The 22899-nt window shown below is 39.2% G+C and overlaps 1 protein-coding gene across 2 annotated transcripts; it reads right to left on the bottom strand.

Annotated features, from left to right (window-relative positions):
• Positions 1-625: 625 nt before the first annotated feature.
• Positions 626-20237, bottom strand: RAB43 (RAB43, member RAS oncogene family). Of its 2 annotated transcripts, none has more exons than XM_058168340.1 (3): positions 19899-20237; positions 14956-15133; positions 626-10607 (listed from the first exon to the last, which is right to left on the bottom strand). In XM_058168340.1, the coding sequence occupies exons 1-3, from the start codon at positions 20106-20108 to the stop codon at positions 10357-10359; spliced, it is 639 nt and encodes a 212-aa protein (XP_058024323.1). In that variant the 5' UTR covers positions 20109-20237; the 3' UTR covers positions 626-10356. The 2 variants fall into 2 exon arrangements, with proteins under 2 accessions (XP_058024323.1, XP_058024322.1); XM_058168339.1 differs by having other exon boundaries at positions 14956-15139; positions 19899-20232.
• Between the last annotated feature and the right edge of the window lie 2662 nt (positions 20238-22899).

Genomic DNA, 22899 nt, shown 5'->3' with positions numbered 1-22899 from the left:
GTGGAGTGATGGTTATTTATTTATTTATTTATTTACATTTATATCCCGCCCTTCTCCGAAGACTCAGGGCGGCTTACAGTGTGTAAGTATTAATGTTAATGTACAGGGATTATTGAAGATGTATAAATATAATTAATGTAGGGTCGGGTCTGCCCAGCTACCATTTTAGAATGGTGGGGAGGGAGAAAAGAGGAGAGAGTAGGAGGTAGGAAACAGGAGAAGAGGGGTAGAAGAGGGAGAAGAGGAAGGAAGAGGGGTAGAAGAGGGAGAAGGAAGGTATAGGGTGGAGGGAGGAGAGGATGTTGATCAGAGAAGGGGAGGAAGGTCTGGAAAGTAGAAGAAGGTAGAAGAGGGAAGAGAGTTAAAAGGAGGGGGTGGTGACTGGGCAAGCCCGACTAATTGTATATGACTGTACATTGGATGAGTTGTGTTTTTTTTTTTGTTTACATTTATATCCCGCCCTTCTCCGAAGACTCAGGGCGGCTTACAGTGTATAAGGCAATAGTCTCATTCTATTTGTATATTTTTACAAAGTCAACTTATTGCCCCCCCAATAATCTGGGTCCTGTTGGATATAAATGTAAAAATAAAACTTTTTTATATAAAAAAAAAGAAACACACAGTGTAATAGCCAAATGCTCATTTTAATTATAGACAGTACAATGTATTTGCTACAGATTTTGCTATATTTTACCAAAAAAAGTAAATTTTATAGTTTTTAAAAATAAACTTTTTTAATAAATCCATAAATAGGTGCCAATAAAATGTCAACATTGATACTCTGTTCCCTTGTTATCTTGTTTTCACCTCTTCTAGTAAACTCTATATAAGGGAAAACAAGACAGATGGGCCTCTATGTCTGTTCCCAAGAAGCCTTATTACAAGCAATAAAACTGTTTTCAAAAAATGGAGAACAATTCAATAACATCAGACTTCTTCAAACCCTTTGGAAATGAAGTAGTGAATTCAATATGAATTGGTGCTTTATCTTACTAAGTGTATGAACCAGCTAGTAGAAAAGCTGCCTGTCCTTAGGACAAGAGATTTTAAAAGTCAGGCTATACCAGTTAGTTAGGCACAATTACTGCACAGAGCATATGACGAACCTTTGTTAGCCCACACCACTAAAAGATTTGTCTAAAAAAAACCAGCCCTCACTTCAAAAATTGTGCAGATGCTCTGTTAGATTTCAGACAAAGCTATATTTACTGACACAAATCTCTACCATTACAACTCAGTCTAGAAATACTTGCACCTGTCCTATTGTACCTTCCACAAATTCTGCCATCGGGTTATAGCTAAGCTTAAAAGCAATGAGATGATAATACACACATAAATGCTGAAATCTTATTCTTAGTAAAACAACCAACATCAACATGTTTCCAAATCGTATTTTCAAAAGTAGGAAAGCAATTGAGAAAGGCAGAGTATTTCCAAGCAGAAAGACGGCAAGGTTAGAGCAAACCAATTACTTTCTTTCTCTCCTTTAGCACTCATTGGTTCTGACAGCATTAGAAGTCATATTAGCCAGGATGTGTAAACTAGGGATGCTACTAGGATTGCCCCAGTCACGCCAATACTTTTATTTTAAACATGCATAATACCAATCTTAAGGAACTTGTACTTTATTGATTATGGCAGAAATCAGTCAATTGCAAATAATGTGTCCAATCTTCGTTAAACTTGGGCTGTGTGTGTAGCTATGCAAAAAAAATGTGCATTTAATATCTGGCCTTTCACTTTTAGTCAGAACCATTTCTAAGGCACAAGCTCCGTATTTAAAATAAAGCTCACTCCGTTTCTCCACAGATCGCAATTTTGCATTTTTGTATTATATACACTATGTTGGCCAGATTTTAAAAAATGGCAACAGTCTATATATCCTATCCCTAATTGAGAGACAGATGTGTCCTCTCATGTCTGGGAGTGGATGGAGGTATGTATTTTATCTGCACTGCAATATCAGTATCAGCTTTGAACATTCATCTCCTATGAAGATGCACATTTGGTCACATTTGGAATTCTCCATGGAAATCTGTGAAAGAAGGTTTGATCCAGCCCATACATCTAATTTATGGAATTTAGGATAGAGGGTATCCCCAGGTGATGACTGTTGATTAATTGAAACAAGAAACCTAATAATTTGAGAACTTGAGAAAATAGGCAGATCTTAAAAACCCAAATGACTCAAACATTATTTTTGGGAGAAGAAATAGGACAAGCTTCTCCACACTTTGTTCATCACAATTCAAATACCTGAAAATCCCATGTTAAATTTTTAGTGCAGACATTTGCCATAATCGATATAACAAAAGCATGCCTGTGAATTATACATGCACTTTATTTCCCAGAATGCAATGAGAGGAGGTAAGTTACGATCTAATGAGCATTTTATGTAACCATAAATATTTCAGATTGCCTCACTATTTATGACACCCTGAAAATGTCTATACTAGTTATACAGTTAAATTGGAATTTAGGATTTCAAGCACCATGAGGGAGGCAGATATATTCTTATATTTTGTTATATTCACAAAAAAGTCAAATGATTTACAATGGAACTGATCTTCAAGTTTGAAACTCAGAAAAAAGGATGATGTCATCTCCCTAATTATGTAAGCTAGAAATCAATGCACAGAACCAATGCCATTATCATAACTGGGTCAGAGAATCCAAGGGTGGAGTAGGGAGATTGATGGGAAGCAGACATAAATTCTGCTGTTGCTTAGTTTTAAAAGGAAAAGACTTCAGAGAAAGTGGTGCATAATCTGACTATATTTACATTTTTAAATCTTTGTCAAAGATGTGAAAACACATTGTACATTAGAAAGGGGAAATAGGACAAAGTTCTTTTTCCTTGCTCCATCAGAAGCATACAATTTCTCTCAACATTTTACAGATGTGCAAAGAGAGATGTGCAAAGTCTCTTCTGTTCTACATGCTTATATGTAACATAAAAACTGAGATTGCATAATTGATTGTATGTAGATTAGATCATCTGCTATGCCATTTGATACTCTCTTTTAATCTGTTGCGGTAGTGATGTTGCAGACATAACTATACATATGTGCTTATGTACTTCTGACATTTCCCAATTCCAGACATTTTCTAAAGCCCAAAGGGAAGGGGCTAAATGAAATACATTTTTCAAATTTTAACATTTTTGCATAGACTATGAATTAAAATAAACGTTGTACAGTATTGTAAATAAATACATAAAGCAGACATCTTTTTTAAAATGCAGTTTTTAAAAAATTAATTGAAATTTTAATATTTTTATAAATGAGTTATCTTCCATAGAACAAAAAAAAATAAATCCAATACTGGTTAACTGTATTTTTTTGTCTGCTTTGCCAAGTCTAAATGTCATCCAATAAACAATAATTCAATTAAGAGATAAGTGAACATTTTCTGTAATATACATTTTCTTCTGACCTCATGATGGTGGTAGCAGTGGTTTATTCCAAAGAGGGTGAGCAAAGAACATTGGGGGTGCATGCCAAGACAGATACTCCCTGCAGAGTAATTCAGGGCATGAAGGCCACCCAACTGCCCAGCTGGTGAGAAAAGGCACCTATATCAAGCAACTGTGATATAGGAAGATGCTGGAGGTGGATGATCACTTTAGTGCCAAGAACAAAACCAGTTAAACAGTGCACAAGAGAAAGCAATGATAAACTAATCTTGTAAGGAAACCATATGGATAGACAATGTAAAGTGCTGAAAGATGGTGGACCGCTCAGATTGGATGGCATTCAACATATTACTGAGAAAGAGCTGTGTAGCAGTACTAATGTTTAATGGTATTTATGAAAGAATTAAAGTCTTTGGGGCATCTATTTGCAGGTGCTTCCGTGCAGAAAGAGAAAATATAAAACTGCAAAGACAGAATTACAGAAGAAACAATGGAAATAAGAAGCATGAATACAGTAAAACTCAACACATTGGAAAATGAAATCAATCAAATATCTATCTATCTACCTACCTACCTACCTACCTTAGGCATCAGCAAACTAAGATGGACTGCAAGTGGACAGTTTTTCAATCAGTTACTTAGGTACAATGCAGTTAATGACCAAATAATATCAGTCAGATTTATAGACAACCCTTTTAAAATGACATCCAAATTATACTCCAATCACTAATGCAAAACACAAGGGGGGTTGATGGATGTTATGGTCAAGTCCAATTGTTCAATCAATTGATAGAAAATTCAAGCAAAATATGTCAGTTGTGGCTGGAAATTAAGATGCCAAAGCTGGAAATAGTAAAGCAGAAAGTAGTTGTACTACTATATATGACCTAGAAAACTGAATGAAGCAAAAGAATGACTTATCAGTCAACCCAATGATTTATTTATTGCTTACATGGTCTTCAAAACACCAATGAAGGAAAGCTACCGTCAGAATGCACTTTGGAAATTGCCAAAAAGGGAAGAAAAGCCAAAGCCAAGAAATCCAAATTTTCAGGAACTTAACAAAGATGCCTATGGAGATTCTCAGTCATCCAAGTCATGGTTGTCCCAGAGGTGCTTTTTCAAAAGGCAACTGGACTTTCTTTGTTTGTCCTTGAAGATATTTCGCTTCTCATTCACTGAACTGAAGAAGCTTTTTGGATGAGAAAAGGAAAAACAAAGGAAGCCGAGTTGTTTTTGGAAAAAGCACCTTTGGGACAACTTAACAAAGAATTTCAGAGAACCATTCAAAGAGATGAAGAGTAGATTTACAAAGATGTTGGTAAAGATACCGAAGCTGGAAGCTGAGAAATCCAAGGAATACCAAAACAAAATAAACATGTTTATTTACATGACGAAAAGACTGAGATCTCTTGAAAATCCATAATGGTAGTAAAGGTGAAAGGAACAAAAAGACAGATAGATAATGGCAAGATGGAATTGCCATGATGGAATTGACTCAGCAAGAGTTGCAGAATTGGAAGTCCTGAAAGGCCAGATTGGAGACCTGGAGAAGGTCTATCCATTGGGTTACAAAGAGTAAACAATAATTCTGCCTAATCTGCCAATCAATCATAGTATATTGAAAATGAAAGCATTAATCATAAATAACATTTAAAGTCTGGAACAACCTGGGTATAAACTATATAATTCTCTCAGCAGTTGTGTTAAAGAATTTCCCTAGGAGATAGATTGTTAGAAAATTTTTAAAAATTTTAAAGCCATAAATTGTGTCTGCACATTTCTATCATAAGACTTCAAAGGTATTATTTTGGAAAAGCTGGAACCAATTTTAGACATAATTCAGTGTACTTTATTTTTCAAACTGTCACAAAAAGCAGTCTGTTCTAAACTGCATGATACATATCTAATACTATCATTTACAATCGTATTTCTGTAGCATATTCCCCTGCATTTTATGCAAAAAACAGACCATAAAATTTACTATCTGTGCAAGAAAAGTAGTTCATCTGAAATGTTTAAAAATCTGAGAATGGTTTTCAATAGTTAGGCATTTAATATCTCAAACTGACTCTGGCACGTTTCATGTGCTTCATTTCATTTACCTGAAACCTCCATATTATTTTATGCTAGAGAGTGCCAGACAAATATAAATCCATGGAATGTGACTGTATGTATATGCGCGCCCCTGTGTGTGCCTCTATGTGTGTGCCTGTGTATTTGGAATGTAAATAGGTAGTATTTATGTCAGAACAGACAAGACTAACAGAGTTTGCAATTGTTTTATAGTATTACATTAAAAACAGATTTAGACAAAATAATGAATTTTTATAAACATAATTAATCCTACAGATTATCTACATTATGGTTAAAGGCCAATGAGATTTTTTTAGCATTACCGGAACAGTCAAACAGTGATCAACAGCACATAGAGGTGCTGTGAAGAGCCCTGAGTCTTTAAAGAAACAGGCATGGAGTTTAAATTCATATTTTTGCTGCAAGTAAATAAATGTTTCCCACTCCTTATGACATACAGCTATTTTTATATTTTACTGAAAAAATCCATTTGAAATATGACTCTTTTCCAAACAGGTTTCTCCATACAATACTTCCATTCTATTCAAAAGACTAAAGAAAAACAATGTTCTTGACTGAATTCTTCCTGCTGATAATGGGGTCACTAAATATTTTGACAATTTTGTCTTTTAAAATTTATGTTCAAGCCACTAGCTCAGATACAGGTTCAATCTTCAGTATTTCCACTGAAGATACCCCCAAGGCTATTACACTGTACACTACTTAAGTTCTTATTTGTCATTGCACAAGGATGATTGTCTTTTTCCTTCAACTTTCCCAGGAGAAGATTGTAATGAATCCGTATGGATTGCCTTACTACTTGGAGAGGCATCCTATTCAACTCCTCATATAAAGAAGGGCCCTGAAGATTAACTTTTAATTGAAATTTGCAACAGCAATATCATGGCCACCATTCTCCCAAATACCTGCAAATTACAGAAAAGCTTGCAGGGGCCCAGACAATCTTGCACTATTCTGTTTCCAATTTGTAGGTTTACCAGAAATTCAATAGAAGTAATATAAGACAGATTTGTAATATTCTCTAAAATCTGGTCTTTAATTTTCTTGTCCTTGCAATGAATAATTGAAGCAAGAGCTAGTCTTTGTACAATAATTACTGAAGTGCAGTATGTATGGAGAAAGAAAAGAAATTGGTAACTGTGTCAGTACTATGCAACCCCATCTTAACAGCTCATAAAAATCAATTTGAGGAAAGCTATTGCTTTCCAACCTGGGAACAAATAAATAAACAGTTTACATCACATTATAAAATACTAAAGAATCTTAGCTGCTAAAATGTGTATTAGCAATATGAAGCAGCAAGTTAATTCTGAAGTAACTGTGTGCTCTCAATTATTTTTGGGAATGTTTACCGAACTATAGCCCTACGAAACCAATATGAAAGGAGTCTATTCACATAACACTTGAACACATTTATATAAATAATGTAACAACCCCCCCAAAAAAATGTCCATTCACAGAATCCTCTTTTAAAAAAATCATTATTGGCACACCGTTATATCAGATTGGCTTGAAATACAGTAGCATCAATTCCTTAGATCACTAATAGGCCGAGATCTTTGCAGCCCTTTCTGCCACGGTGAAGAAAGAACTCGCCATTTCTAAACCAACGTGTCCATTAAATCGTCCACTGAAGGCTGAGTTCCTTCCCACCTGGAGTCAGACTGATACTAAACTAGTAAGTGCAGGATTCACCAATGGTTATATCACAGATATTGAAATTTCCCTCTTTGGTTAATCGCTCAGTTTTCATCAAAATATATATTTGTTTTGTGGATTCTTTTTTATACTTTCTGATGATCTTGCTATGCTGAAACCCCATAGGTGTCTCCCTTCCGGGAAATAAATATTCTTAAGAATGCAATGATGAATGACATCAAATTTTATGCTGCATTTTAAAAGAAACTGATTTAAATTTGTTTTCATGTTTTAATAACTGGAAATGGAGCTGATATAATTCTTTCGTCTTAGTTTTATTTACTGAGTTGGGTATACTCTCTCATTTAACTCTTGGAAAATCAAACTTGTCCTTCTACATATGCATAAGATATGCAGGGACTATTCTTAAACTGCCCTCTCTCATACAGAAATGATTAAAAGGTAGCACCCATCAAATTCCTTGTGCAGGATTTTGCCAAAACCTCAGCCTTTTGGAAAGGGGTTACCTATGGCTTGAAAAGTGTACAGATGCATGATATAAAAGCTACTATATGAGGAGATGAATTTAGGATCTGTGCTTGGTTCAATCAATCATGCTAAGATTATTCAGTTTCATTTTTTTCTTTCATTTTCAAGGACTCAGCTGCAGAAACTGAAATTATATAATATTAATTCTTAAAGTATTGGATTCACAGCACGAAATCAACCATTTCTGTAATGCCAATGTTCTGTTAGTAATCACTGCTTAGGAATAAAAGGCTGGATACAATAAACCTGAAGAAATCTGGTTTATATCTATATCTATAAAATAGAATTTAGAAGCCGCATCTCTCAGGCGTTACCTCTTTTCTATGGAGACATAATTATAAAACTACATCTAACTGAAATTAAGGCCCCTTTCTTCTACATCTTACAAAACATTCAATTTTAAAGCTACTATTCTGAAATTTCAATAAAAACATTCATCAGGATAATCACTGGAATCAAAATTCGAGTAGTAAGGTAAATAATACAGCCAGACAACTTTATACTGCAAAAATTAAAACAGGTTCAAGTGTTTTAACTTTCTCATATTGATCTTCTACAAAAGCAATCTCTCAAAACTAGTGTTATCCTAATCTCTGCTAACTGAACTGAAACTTGTTTCCAATCATAAAACGCTAAGCATTTTCCTAAAATAGATTAGACAAACGCATTGGGCATATCCACAAGTTTGAAAGCATATTATGTTAGTTTCACATTTGATTTTTTAAAAGTAAGAAATCTTTTTTTAAAAAAATCAGATGGGTTAGAAAGCCTATGGGTGCTCAGGGAGGTATTCATGGCCATAATAGTACCATTGTATCAAACCCGTTTTAACATAACTGACTGCAAGGATTTCATTCAAAATCTTTGATTCTCAGACAGGTGCCTAGGGCCCATTAGAAATAATGTTGGACACTGAAAAGTTGCTTGGAAGATTTGCAGTCATTATAATTATTCTTCATTTCCCAGCTTAAGGTGCTCTAAAAAGGCAATAGTTATTAATATCTGCACTTCTAAACCACTGGCCAATGTAAACAAGGATATTTATCTTAAATTAACAAAGTAGAAATAGTTCAGCAGTTTTTGACTAATAGATTGCAGACTTCTTCTACAATATATGCTACTGATTTGTCCTGAAAAAAATAGCATGGAAGCTAACTTGAAAATTGTGTTGTAGCATAATGGAAGAAATCAAGGGCAGAAGAAATGGGTAAGGAGTGAACAGTAGGAAACCCAGGGCCTATGATATAAAAGAAGTATCTTATAAAATTAGCAAATATGCCTTATAATGAGAATTCCTGAGCCATTGTCTTACAAAACAAAGCAACTGTTTGATGATTTTGAGAGCTCTGTACTATGATCGGTCAGTTTACGAAAATGACCAATTATCTCCTACACATAATTCAACATTTACCATATACTTATTAACAACTTAATACCACTGACCAGATAAAGTTCAAAAAGAGCCAACTCGATAATTGTTGAAAATACCGAAAAATGGGGGGGGGGGGAAATCCTCTAGCTGGGATAATTTGTAATATGCTCAATAGTAATGAAAGAAGAAGAGGTTAGGATTGAAGGGACAGGTATTCAAATAAACTGTTTCTCTGAAGTATGCTAACCATATTGAAATTAATGAAGACGAGAATCACCAATCTATAGTATTAACTAAGGAATCTATATCAATTGTGCAAAATAAACTATTAAATCTATCTTAACTTATAATTTTCAGCCTATTTGAAATAAAGCCCTATATAGTTTCAAAGGCATTTACTTCCAAGAAAATTCCACTGAAACCCATGGAACTACTATCCAGTGAAATGTGTTCAGGATCAAGTCTTCTGAGGTGAATATGAAATGAAACAAAACAAAACCTCTATGTCAGGTGTCTCCAATCTTGGTAACTTTAAGCTTTGTGGACTTCAACTCCTAGAATTCCTCAGCCAGCAAAGCAAAACTGACTGAGATATTCTGGGAGTTGAAGTCCACAAGGCTTAAAGTTGCCAAGATTGGAGAGCCTTGCTCTATATATTATACAATTGCTACTGCTTTCTCTATTTGGAAAAAAAAAGGAGAAAAATGCTCGTTTTGCACATCTTGTATAGCAGTATTAGTATCCAGGAAAGCACAATTCCATAATTTAAGGAGTTCAGCTGCTATATCCTATGCAGAAAATTGAATATTTCATACTTGAAATATCCCTAAAAAATATGTTACCATTTGTAAGTTTAAATACATTTTTCCCCCTGGAATGTGAAGAGAAACAGGCAGCCTGAAAACTTGCTGCCATAAAAGCATTAAATGTCATCCAAGTTGATAAGTCCCTTACTGAGATGTCAGTGAATAGTAAACTAGCAGTTTTGCACTCAGACCATTTTGTATGAAGATATTTTAGTAGCTTCATTTTGTGCAATTTACTGCCAAATTGCACTAATTCCTCTAAAAAAAAATCTAGTAGAAATTGCTACGGAATGACTGCTACACAGTTTCAGATCTACACAAGAAAGTTCCTTCATATTAAAAACATGCTGCAAATGTTAATCCCTTAACTTACAAAACACAAAGCTTGTGCAAAGTGTTTATGTATAGAGGAGACCCAGGGCAAAGGAGAAGGGAATGTATCCTCTAAATTCCAGTAACAATTAGAGAAATTGTTATGATCAGCAGCCACACCCCCACCCTTCTACCACATCCTTGCTGTCAAGTTTGATGCTGTCTGTGTTTTTCTCACTGAACACAGGGCCTCCATGCCTCATCATTAGCTCTGTGGCCATCTTCACAAAAGCTTCCTCCACATTGCTGGAGTCCTTTGCAGAAGTCTCTATGGCACAGATGATATCATAGTGTTCAGCCAGACTCTGAGCCTCTTCTAGTTGAACCTCCCGAAGGTCACTTAGGTCAGACTTGTTTCCTAGCAGAAAACAGAATTGTTGATAAGATTAATTTTTAAATGTGGATTCTGGAGAATAGGGGAAATGTTCAGGTGGGGAAGCCAAGGGAAAAAGACAATGGCAGGAATAGATAAAACTGTGTTGAAGGATCTCAGAAGTGATGCAAATAACCAGCCTAGAGATCAGATACTACAGTTACCTCAGAGATGACAAAAAACAGCCAATGAAATATCAGGATAAAGAGATAAAAATAGATAAAATAGATAAATCTGAGCCACTGGAAAGTATAACATTAATTTTTTGGATCCTGGATTTATAATTCTATCCCACTTTGATGTTGACAAACCCTGCGTTTCAACATAATACTTCAGTCTCAGGAAATGAGCTTTTTACTCCTTCCAATATGTTCCTGTATTAATAGGATATTACTTATATTGCATTTAGTTATCTCTGGAACTAATGACAATGAATTTTTATATTACATTTGTTCACTTTTTGCCAGTTCTTATGTCAGAAACCTGCCCAAAAGGGACAGAGATACCTAACAGATGAAAAATTTCAAATTTTATTTATCAGTTTATCAGTTGCATACTAGTGAAGAGAATCTCATTTTGAATAATTGAATGCCAGCATCATGCATACTTTTCAACATCTTAATTTATTATTTATTTTTTATTTTATTAAATTTTTATACCGCCCTTCTCCCGAAGGACTCAGGGCGGTGTACAGCCAAAATAAAAACAAAATATATACCATTTAAAACAACATTTAAAAAGAGCAAATTTTAAAGGCTGATTATTAAAATTTAGATTTAAAAATTTAAAAATATTAAGAATACCCAATTTAAAATTCAACCCAAATTATGCCAGTCCCGCTTTAATAAATAAATATGTTTTGAGCTCACGACGGAAGGTCCGAAGATCAGGCACTTGACGCAGGCCAGGGGAAGTTCGTTCCAGGCGTCACTGCCCCCACAGAGAAGGCCCTACTCCTGGGGCCGCCAGCCGACACTGTTTGGCGGACGGCACCCTGAGGAGACCCTCTCTGTGAGAGCGCACTGGTCGGTGGGAGGCAAAGGGTAACAGCAGGCGGTCTCGTAAGTACCGGGTCCTAAGCCATGGAGCGCTTTAAAGATAGTTACCAAAATCTTGAAGCGCACCAAAGACCACAGGAAGCCAGTGCAAGCTACGGAGCAGCGATGTCACGTGGGAGCCACGAGCGGCTCCGTTACTACTCGCGCAGCCGCATTCTGGACTAACTGCAGCCTCCCGGTGCACCTCAAGGGCAGCCCCATGTTGAGAGCATTGCAATAATCCAGCCTAGACGTAACCAGAGCGTGGGTGGCCGTGCATTAGGCATCCCCGTCAAGGGAGGGGCGCAACTGGCGAACCAAGCGAACTTGGTAAAAGGCCCTCCTGGAGCCGCCCGCCAGTTGTCCACCAAAAGACAGCCGCCCACCCAGGAGGACGCCCAAGTTGCGAACCACCTCCTTTGGGGCCATTAACTCGCCCCCAACAGTCAGCTGCACATGCAGCTGTCTGTACCGGGATGCCGGCATCCACAGCCACTCCGTCTTGGAGGATTGAGCTTGAGTCTGTTTCTCCCCATCCAGACCCGTACAGCTTCCAGGCACCGGGACAGCACTTCGCCCGCTTGGTTGGGGTGGTCCGGGGTGGAAAAGTACAGCTGAGTATCATCAGCGAACAGATGATAACTCACCCCGAAACCACTGATGACCTCACCCAGCGGCTTCATATAGATGATGAACAGGGTAGGCGAGAGAATCGACCCCTGAGGCACCCCACAAGTGAGGCGCCTCGGGGCGACCTCTGCCCCCCTGTCAACACCGTCTGCGGCCGGTCAGAGAGATAGGAGGAGAACCACCGATAAACGGTGCCCCCCACTCCCAATCCCTCCAACCGGCGCAGCAGGATACCATGGTCGATGGTATCGAAGGCCGCTGAGAGATCTAATAGGACCAAGGCAGAGGAACAATCCCTGTCCCTGGCCCTCCAGAGATCATCCACCAACGCGACCAAAGCCGTCTCCGTGCTATAACCGGGTCGGAAGCCAGACTGGAACGGGTCTAGATAGACAGTTTCCTCCAGGTGCCGGGGGAGCTGCCATGCAACCACACTCTCTACAACCTTCGCCACAAAGCGAAGGTTGGAGACTGGACGGTAATTACCCAAAATAGCTGGGTCCAGGGAAGGCTTCTTGAGGAGAGGTCTCACCACCGCCTCTTTCAAGGCGGCGGGGAAAACCCCTTCCATCAAAGAAGCATTTATAATCCCCTGGAGCCAGCCTCGTGTCACTTCCTGAGCAGCCAGCACTAACCAGGAAGGGCACGGGTCCAGTAAACATGTAGTTGCATGTAACCTCCCCAGCAACCTGTCCATGTCCTCGGGAGCCACAGAATCAAACTCATCCCAAATAACCTCAACAAGACGTGTCTCTGTCATCTCAGCTGGATCCTCGCAATCTTGGTCCAAACTATCCCGGAGCTGAACGATTTTATCGTATAGATAACCGTTAAACTCCTCAGCTCGTCCCTGTAAGGGGTCATCCCGTCCCTCTTGATGGAGGAGGGAACGGGTCACCCGAAACAGGGCGGCCGGGCGGTTATCTGCCGATGCAATGAGGGTGGAAACGTAGGAACGCTTCGCCTCCCTCATTGCCACTAGGTAGGTCCTAGTAAAGGACCTCACTAGTGTCCGATCAGCCTCGGAACAGCTAGACCTCCAAGTACTCTCTAGGCGTCTTCTCCGGCGTTTCATCTCTCTCAGCTCCTCGGAAAACCAGGGAGCCAATTGAGATCTACGCCGGGTCAGAGGCCGCAAAGGCACGACACGGTCCAAAGCCCCAGCCGCGGCCCGTTCCCAGGCCGCAACCAGTTCTTCAGTCGTGCCGTGGGTAAGATCCTCAGGGAACGGCCCAAGCTCCGTCCGGAACCTCTCCGGTCCATCAGGCGCCTGGGACGGAACCAACGCATTGGCTCCGTCTCCCTGCGTTGGTGAGCGGTCCGAAAGTCTAGGCGAAGAAGAAAATGATCTGACCATGACACTGGCTCTTTAACTATATCTCCTAAATCCAGATCATTAACCCACTGACCAGAGATAAAAATCAGGTCTAGCGCGCCTCCCCCAATGTGTGTAGGGCCATCAGTTACTTGAATCAGGTCCAAGGCCGTCATGGAGGCCTGGAACTCCTGAACCACCGTTGATGACAAGCCGGCTGATGGCAGGTTGAAATCCCCCAAGACCAAAAGTCTGGGAATCTCAACCGCCACGCCAGCAAGCACCTCTAGTAGCTCAGGTAGGGCTGTAGTCACGCAGCAAGGAGCCAGGTACGTGATCAACAGCCCCATCTGATTCCGGTGGCCCCACTTCACAAGGAGGGATTCACAGCCAGCTATCTGAGGAACAGTGGACTCCCTCGGCCCTAGACTTTCTTTAATCACAACCGCCACCCCCCCACCCCTACCTTGGGCCCTCGGCTGATGGAATGCACGGAAACCCGGAGGGCACAGTTCAACCAGGGGTACACCCCCTTCTGTGCCCAACCAGGTCTCCGTAATGCCCATGAAGTCCGCGGACTCCCTCTGAATCAGATCACAAATCAGGGGAGCCTTGTTGACCACGGACCGGGCATTGCAAAGCATCAGCCGAAGACCCAAGCTCTGAGGGTCTTGACCTTCCGGGGAACGAGTGAGGACTGAGGGGCCGGAGCACGTGATCGCTTTTAAACATCGAACACGTGCTCCCGAAGAACGATACGACCCCCCGCCTCCGCCATATCTGCCTCTCCCACTTACCGTACAGATGGAATAATACTCTTTGCTCTGCACGTACCCCTCCCCCCCTGTCTTCGGACCGGCTGTAATAATGTCGTGAGCGTGCACTGGGACTGGACATACCCTCCCCGACGGGTTTCCCCCAACACCCGACCTTACCCTCCCCCCCTTTAAAAATTCCCTATTTAAAAATCCCCAAAGATTTTTACTTAATACTCTGTGGGCCATCATGGCATAAGCATGGAACATGTCCCAACAGATAGGAAAGCACAGACTCACAAAGTGGCTTGACTTGGTCAAAATATACTGTTAAATAAAGATCCTTAAAGCATGGAATATTGAGACAACCATAAAAGGCTGAAGTAAACAAAGTAAACTGTATAAGAGCTTGAAAGTATTTTTTTTCCTGCTTCATCAATTATTATGCAGTAATTCAATCCAATCCAAAATGAGGAAGAAATGTTTTTATTTTTGGAAATGAGGAAAATGCCTTTGCACAAGTTGCTATTGTCTCCCAATACATATATAGGCATAATTCTTTTTTTATTTCTGTCTTACCAACTTTCCACACTCACCAATTAGCAACTGTACTATATTGGAGCCTGCATATTTCCTCACATCCTCGATCCAGCGAGGAATGGACTGGAAAGAGCCTCTCTTACTAATGTCATAGGCTAGAATAGCTCCATTGGCGCTTCGATAGTAACTCTGGGTTATAGTCCGAAACCTTTCTTGACCAGCCGTGTCCCAGATCTGTAACTAAAGGAAGTAAAAAAGAAGTAAGCCTGTAAGTTCTTCAATCATAAGTTGTTGGTTGTACTTATCAGATGACCTTTTCTTATGCATACTGACTGAAAAACATATAAACAGCACAAAATAATTTCACTTCCAGCTGAATTACAATACATTATCGCTGGGTTGCCACAGCCAACATGCCCGATCTATTTGGCAAAGGAAAGTGAAGCAGCAAGTTTAAGAGAGCAATGGTGGATAAGCACCCATGACTCTTCAACATTACTGGTTTCCACAAAGGGAGGAAGGTTAGGGCAATTATAACTGTGATGTACAGAGAACTGACCTCTAACCACAAGTGCAGTTATATTTGTTTTTTATATCACAAAGCCGTTCTTTACTGCTGCAGTACTATTATGATACCTGGAAGACACATTTGTTTTCAAAGTTGGCCATGTTATGTGTGCACCCCCACAAGCTCTGAAGCACCGCACTCCTCTGAATATACTTAACTTCAAGTCCAACAAAAGGGCACCACTTAAACAAAAGTATTGCTTTAGATTTTTATATGATTTACTTTAGGATTGGCATTAGAAAACACTGCCTTGTGTTCGTATGAACTGAGTGACATATTTTGAAAATACGGATTGTATTGAAATACTGTAGAATAGGAATCAAGATTAGCAGTAATATCTTTGTCACTAGAGATACTGCATTTGTTATAGGTTTATTTGTATTTTATTGGATTATTATTATTATTATTATTCATACTGTATTATTGATATTATTGAGCAGGGGTGTTAAACTGGTGACTTGTGGGCTGGATGTATCACGCGTGGACCACAACCAACCCAGCTTTGCGAAGGGGGAAAATGTCACAAAACATCAAGTGATGGCAACATGATCTAGAGCCTCTGGAATGAATGATTTATAAAAATTATAAACAATAAATAAATGGTGACATTGATAACCAGTTACATTTAAAGTCTTGATTAACATTTCTTATTAACAACAGTCCATGTAATTATGAAAAAGTATAGGTAGTCTTCACTAGCTGACTGCAACTGGGACAATGCCAGGCTTATGTTAGTTCTACTATGATTAAGCGTGACATACATGACTGTGACTTGTAACTTCCTGCTGACTTCCCCATTGACTCTGTTTGTTGGAAGCCATCCTTAAAGATCACAAATGGTAATTAAGTGACTGTGGGATGCTGTGGAAGCTACTAGTCTTTTAAGCCTACTGTTTTAGAATTGTCATAACTTTGAACAGTCTCTAAATGAGGTAGTTGCTAAGTGAGGACTACCTGTATATAGATAGTGTATATAGATATTTCTTCCTTTCTTTCAAGGAATACATTTTAATCACATTTTTTCCACTTAAATCATAATATATTATTGAGGCAAAAATAAAGTTCTGCCCTCTGCTTTTGAAAAAATGTAAGACTACAGCTTGTTCCAAGCCTTACAAGCAAACATGTGAACAGCTCTTTCTGTACTCATAGACTTCAAAATAGTAAATATAATTATTTTAATAGTTTTTGCAAAAATCACACTGCAAACCTGTATTACTTACATACAAAACCAGGTGCACATATCATATTTGAAATTATGTGTCTTTGAAACATTATAGAGTTGCTCTATGACTATTTCTTAATATGCTATGCGAAATACTTTTAAAATCTGCTCTATTTTATGCTGCAATAGTAAATATGGAAATATTAATTAGTTCCATCTCCTTGCTAACTATCCTAATACTATAATGCCTATTAACTTAGCTAAAAGCAAGCACACAATGTGATGGAACAATGTGAGTTTAGAGAATAACATTAGTAGAAGAAATTTTGTCAACTTTGTGTGCAAATATTGACATATAAATGTTGTGGCTGAATATTTTGCTTTGAAACCAATCAATTGTCAAAATCAGCATTAAAAGTACTGTAGTTCAAGAGGTATTATGTAAGCTCCATACAGTGGGGCATTTTGACTTATTTTCTTCTAAGAAGTTGTCTCTGTAGAAGACACAAACAGCTCTCCCTACAGCATTAAGTTCTTAAAGTAAAAGTTTCAAGAGCAGTTGTTGAATATTCTGGAGGGGCCCTTGCCACATTTCCGCAGTTTCCGGAAAAAGACCCAAGATTACTATTGAGGTCCAAATAAAGATGTTTATATCAAATAACATTGAATACTTATTTTACAGGAATAAGGTATTTCCAAGTCTGTATTCAGGCACATCTTGCATTTAATGACCATTTTAGGCTCCAAAGATACTTAAAAAGTAACTCTACTACCAGTCCTTGTATTTATGATTGTCACAATGCCCCTCTAGTCACGTAACTGACATTTGGGCACTTGGGCACAACTGGTATGCATTTTATGATGATTGCAGTTGAAATGCCTCACACCCAACTTCAGGCTGAGTCAATGGAAAAGCAATTGTGGTCACTAAGTAAGGTTTATCTGTAACCCCTTCTTGCTTAGAAAACTCTGTTTTTAGACAATTCATAATCATCAACAGCTGAACCTGCTGGAATGTTTTTGGTGTACCTTCTGGGCATAACTTTTGGGTTATCTTCTGAATTCTAGTCACCCACATGTAGGCCAAGAGCTATTCTATCTCATTCCAAAGGATAGTACCTTTCCTTCAAAATATGTATTCAAGCAGATGTCATAGGTATTTCAGTTTGGATTCCTGTGCAGAGTAGGAATTGGATTCAATAGTTTAAGTGAACCTTTTCAACACTGATTCTTTCAATATTTTATTATTAAATCAGTATATTTAAAGGCTTTCTTTTAAATATATGTTAATATCTATATATCTTATTACAACATTAGGATTGGAATAAAAGAGAATTAAGCAACTTCCATATGGATATAAATAACTAAATTTTACCTACCAAGAATAACCTATACTTTAGCAATAACTAATTGTAAAATATTGCACACATTGTCTTTGGAAAATTTCTTGATTACTTTCAAAAACAAGGTCTGGAAAAGCATTCTATTTACTTTCCCAAGCTGTGAACAGGTTTATAGCCCACTTTGGTGTACTGTGTCATATAATAAAGGAGTTACACAACATGTCTGTTAAAGTCAATTAAAATCCTAAAACTCTTTGACACAATGCCAATAACTTTTCCAGGTCAAATTACAAAATCCTACCCGGATATCTAAGTTCCTCCCCTTTTATTTATGTACATGAAATGTTGTTGATCCACATTACAAAGCATGACAATTATTTTTTTTTAAAGTGTACATTACAGGCATTCATGTTCTCTATAATAAAACATGTTTATTGTACTGAGGGCAAATACTAGTATTTTCCTGAAACGTGGGCATTTTTATAAAATCTACCTTTAATAGTGAAAGGGCATATTTAGTGTATTCAGATCTAGATGTCTACAATACATATACAATACAATATACTTTTTCATATAGATATGAAAAAGGGAAAAAACTTAAAAATTCAAATTATCCTGATTTAAAGCATTAAAAAAATCCTCCCAGTTAATTTTACAATGCTCCACAGAACTGGAACAATATAGTGTTTCCTGCCTGAGCAGGGGGATGGACTAGAAGACCTCTAAAGTCCCTTCCAACTCTGTTAATTCTGTTCTGGAATGATACTTAAACCAGACTGCCCATCTATGCTTTAGCATACAAGCAGAATATTTGCATGAGTTATGGGCCCTGTCATGACAAAACTACTTATATGGGGATTACAACCTAATTCCTAAACAATACCAACTGAATCTTAAAAGTTAGGAGATGTGGAGCCATCTCCTAAGTTAAGTAAAGAAGTTTGTCTCAAAGTTTGTCACAAGTTTTTATACTTACTATTACTCATCAGATAAGCAAAGTGGACTCCTATCAAAAGCAAAGTGGACTCTTTCATACTCAAACAGGCTCCAAACCAAGTCCACGGAACTGTGTATCAACACAATTACAAAAGAACTCCTAATGTCATCTTATTTTCAAATATTACCAAAAAGCTCCTATGGGTAGTTTTAGTTGAATAGGCCTGGAATTATCATCACTGAGGTTCTCCAAGAAGCTTAAGAGGCTTTTCAAAGGTTTCTTAAGCACCTCCAAAAAGGCAAAGAATATCCCTTGAGGCATTTTTACCAACCTTGCAGTACCTAAATGTGTGTGTGTGTGTGTGTGTTTTAAAAAACTTTCTGAACTTAGCAAGGGGTGGGTGGGGGAGGGGGGAGAGAGAGAGAGAGAGAGAGAGAGAGAGAGAGAGAGAGAGGGAGAGACACGGAGTCCAATCCTACTTCTTTTAAATCAGGGGTCTCCAACCTTGGCAACTTTAAGGCTTGTGGACTTCAACTCCCAGAATTCCTCAGCCAGCTAGCTGGCTGAGGAATTCTGGGAGTTGAAGTCCACAAGCCTTAAAGTTGCCAAGGTTGGAGACCCCTGATTTAAATGGTTTTAAAAGGTATCCAAAATGCAACCCTGCCAGCACAAACCCTTCGGCAAATTCTGCCTTGGCGACGAATTCTCTCGGCCCAGCCACGGATGTCAGCAGGTCGGCTGGTGAAGACGTTCGGCCGCCTTTGGCTCTCCCGGGAAAGGGACGTTGCCATGCCAGCTTCTTCTCCCCCGACCGCAGCTGTTGTTCTGTCCGCACACCTGTTACCTGCCCGGCCCGCGGCGCGAAGGGAGATAAGACGGGGGATGGCCGCGAGGCCACTTCCTTCCCTCCCTCCCTCTTTCTTTCCCTTCCTCGTCCCCGTCCCCCATCCCTCGCCCGCCCGCCCGTCCGCCCGCCCGCTGCCCACCTTGACTCGCTTGCCCTGGATCTCCAGGCTCTTCATGGTGAAGTCCACGCCGATGGTGTTGCCTTGGCGCTCAGAGAAGGCCCCGGTCTTGAAGCGCTGCACCAGGCACGTCTTTCCCACGCTGGCATCGCCGATCAGCACCAGTTTGAAGAGGAAGTCGTAGTGCTCCTCCGGGTCCGGCCCGGGAGGCGCCGACGGGGAGCTGGGCATGACCGCGGCGCTGCTCCCACCGCGCCTGCCCGACGCAGGTCCCCTCGCTCCCGTCTAGCAGCCGCAGCGCCGGCCTCAGTCAGCATCCTTCCCCGCCCGCCTTCCTCTGCCAGGCCGAAGCAGTGGGCATGCGCAGCGGGAGCTTGCGTCCTTCCTCCTTCCCCTCCCCCCCCCGCTCCCACGCGCCAGGCGTCGAGGGTGGGGCGAAAGTGCAGGGTAGGATTCCCTTCACGCTTAAGTGGGCGGGTTTAGCGGCCTTGCCCGCCCCGCCCCCGGCTTGGAGGGCGAGGTCGCCCATTAAGATGGCCGGATTTCCGTGTTACGTTCTCTCTCTCTGGTTGCCCTGAGGGGGAAGCGCGCCTAGAGAAACTCCCTCCCGTGTGTTGGGTGTGTGCTGTGCACCTTGAACCTTTGATCGCTGAATTCCCTAGAATTAGACGCAACGTCTGTTTTACATGCAAATAGTTGACATAGTGCACTTTAAACGGGAACAGTTCCTAGAAGAATACCCGAAATAAACAAAAACTGATCTGCTTGGAAGCAAACATAGAATGTTATTGGTCTTTAGGGTGCGGCAAAACTACGGAATCAATCACAGTGAGGGTGGCCAGTCCAACGTGTGTAAAAATTAGTGATCAAATAAGTTCTGGATGAGCTCCCTGCAGCAGGAAACGTTGGCAGGAAAGGCGCAACCCTGCAATTAATTGCTAGATTCACTTAGTCATTTATAATTCATCTTTATTTGTAATTTTGGAATAAACGAGCACATGCTTTATACAAGATGTCCCTCAGTGTGCAGGAAATACAGGGATACTGAATGCGTTTGCTTACTAGTTTTCAGTAATTTTTACCAAAGCTCTTTGGTACAAAGGATACCAGGTATTCCACAAGACAAAAGGAACAGGTGGTTGTGTTAAAATGTAGAACATTTTCTCAGAGTCCTGAGCCAAAATTTGCACCAGAGCCATAATTTTCACACAATGGAAAAATGTTACATGGTAATAATAACTGTGTTTCTCTATATGCCTCTCCATCACTAAGGCTGATAGTTAAATAACTTTACCTTCCTTTACAAGTATGTTTGTTTCCAAAGCTTTAATAAGGGAGTTCAGAGCTAGTCCTCTGTATGCTTGTTGACACTATGAAGGGCTGTAAAGGTGTCTGAGATTAGGATCTACCTTTGTAAAAGTTTACTGTAGTGCGGGGGTGTCCAACCTTGGAAATTTTAAGACTTGTGGAGTTCAACTCTCATAATTCCCCAATCAGCATTCTGGGAGTTGGGCCACAAGTCTTAAAGTTGCTAATGTTGGACACCCCTGGTCTAGTTGTTGTTTCTTCTTCCAGCATATCACAGGAGGTGTCTGTTGCTTCAGGTTGCTTAGCTGTTCTTGCCAGGCTCACAAGATCTGTGCTCTACTTGTATGTTGCTATTGTTTATTGGGGCGCATACTTCTTCAGTATGAAAATCAGATATGTGTGTCTGTACCTGCATGTTTACATATGTGTGTGGGGCCATATTTGGATTACAAAACTCCAGGACCAGCCAGGACTTTTCTGTATCACTTGCATACCTCTAGAAATGGTTTGGATTTTGAGCTCAAATACAGTATCCATGAGCTTCAAATTTGATTAGAACACTAATTTCAGAAACAGTGCCTAGCCAAGAAAGCAAATTTGGTAATGAAAGGGAAAAATACTGATTCTGCTATGCAGTAAATTGTTCTGTAAATTATCTTACATTTTCCTTCATAAAATGACGATAACCAAATCTCTAAGTCACGATAGATTACTCGGCAAGAAATACATCTATGGCTGTCAAACTTTCTTGAATGGAAAGTTAGATGTATTCTCTCTAGTCAGTTTTTATAGAAGTATTCTTCAAAGTAATCATTATTAATCAAAATAAATCTGCAGTTTTCCCTGGTGTGAACATTTGCCACTATTGTTTATGAGAAATGTTTTGCAGTTAACTTTAAAAGTAAACACGAAGTATAGCTGTAGACATTAATAAATGCATTCAAATATTCCATTCAGTACATGTACAATTGATCTGGTCATAGAATTATGCCAGTTCCATGAACAGCGTTCAATTTATGCATAGTGTCAATAAACTATTGACTTGTATATTTTGTAAGATTAGTGATTACAAATGTATAAACTCTCTTCAAGCTTCGTAAAATGGACATAAGAAAAACAATGGGCTTTGGCCTGCCTTCTCAATCCTTGAGAATTTGATTAGCATGATTTGTAATAAAAGTGTGATCATATACTGTAGTTGAATGGAATGAAAACCCTCCAAGGAATATATCTTAATATATGAACATCTCCGAAGGAAAGTCAGAAATGGTGGTGGGTGTGTGGGTGTAAAAGCTAGATCTGCTCTGCATATTTAAAATATGAATTGTGGGCTATTTAACATTCTAAAATATTAAGTATGGAATGAAAATAAGAATGGGTACAGTACGTATATTTTTACTTGGATTTTGAGGTAATATTTCATTACTAAAGTCATACCTGTATCTGACAGAATACTGTGACTTTTGTATTGTAGCTACAGTTCACAGTACTGATAAATGTTGCCTTTTAGACTTTATATTTCATATACACAGAACTTGTCACTCTCTGGAGAATATGCAGAAAAATGCCCATATTTCCTGAAGTATTTCATTTTCAAATATTAAGTGCTTTGAGCCTTTACTTTAAAAAGGGTTTAAAATACAAAGAAAATGTAGCACATTTAAATGGATTTTAGTTGGATTGAAAAATCTATTGAAAACCAGTATATCATTAG

This window comes from Ahaetulla prasina, chromosome 2 (genome assembly GCF_028640845.1).
Source record: "Ahaetulla prasina isolate Xishuangbanna chromosome 2, ASM2864084v1, whole genome shotgun sequence".
Taxonomy (NCBI): Eukaryota; Metazoa; Chordata; class Lepidosauria; order Squamata; family Colubridae; genus Ahaetulla; species Ahaetulla prasina.
Note: the sequence above shows the minus strand (reverse complement) of the source record. Positions and strands in the feature narration are given on the sequence as shown.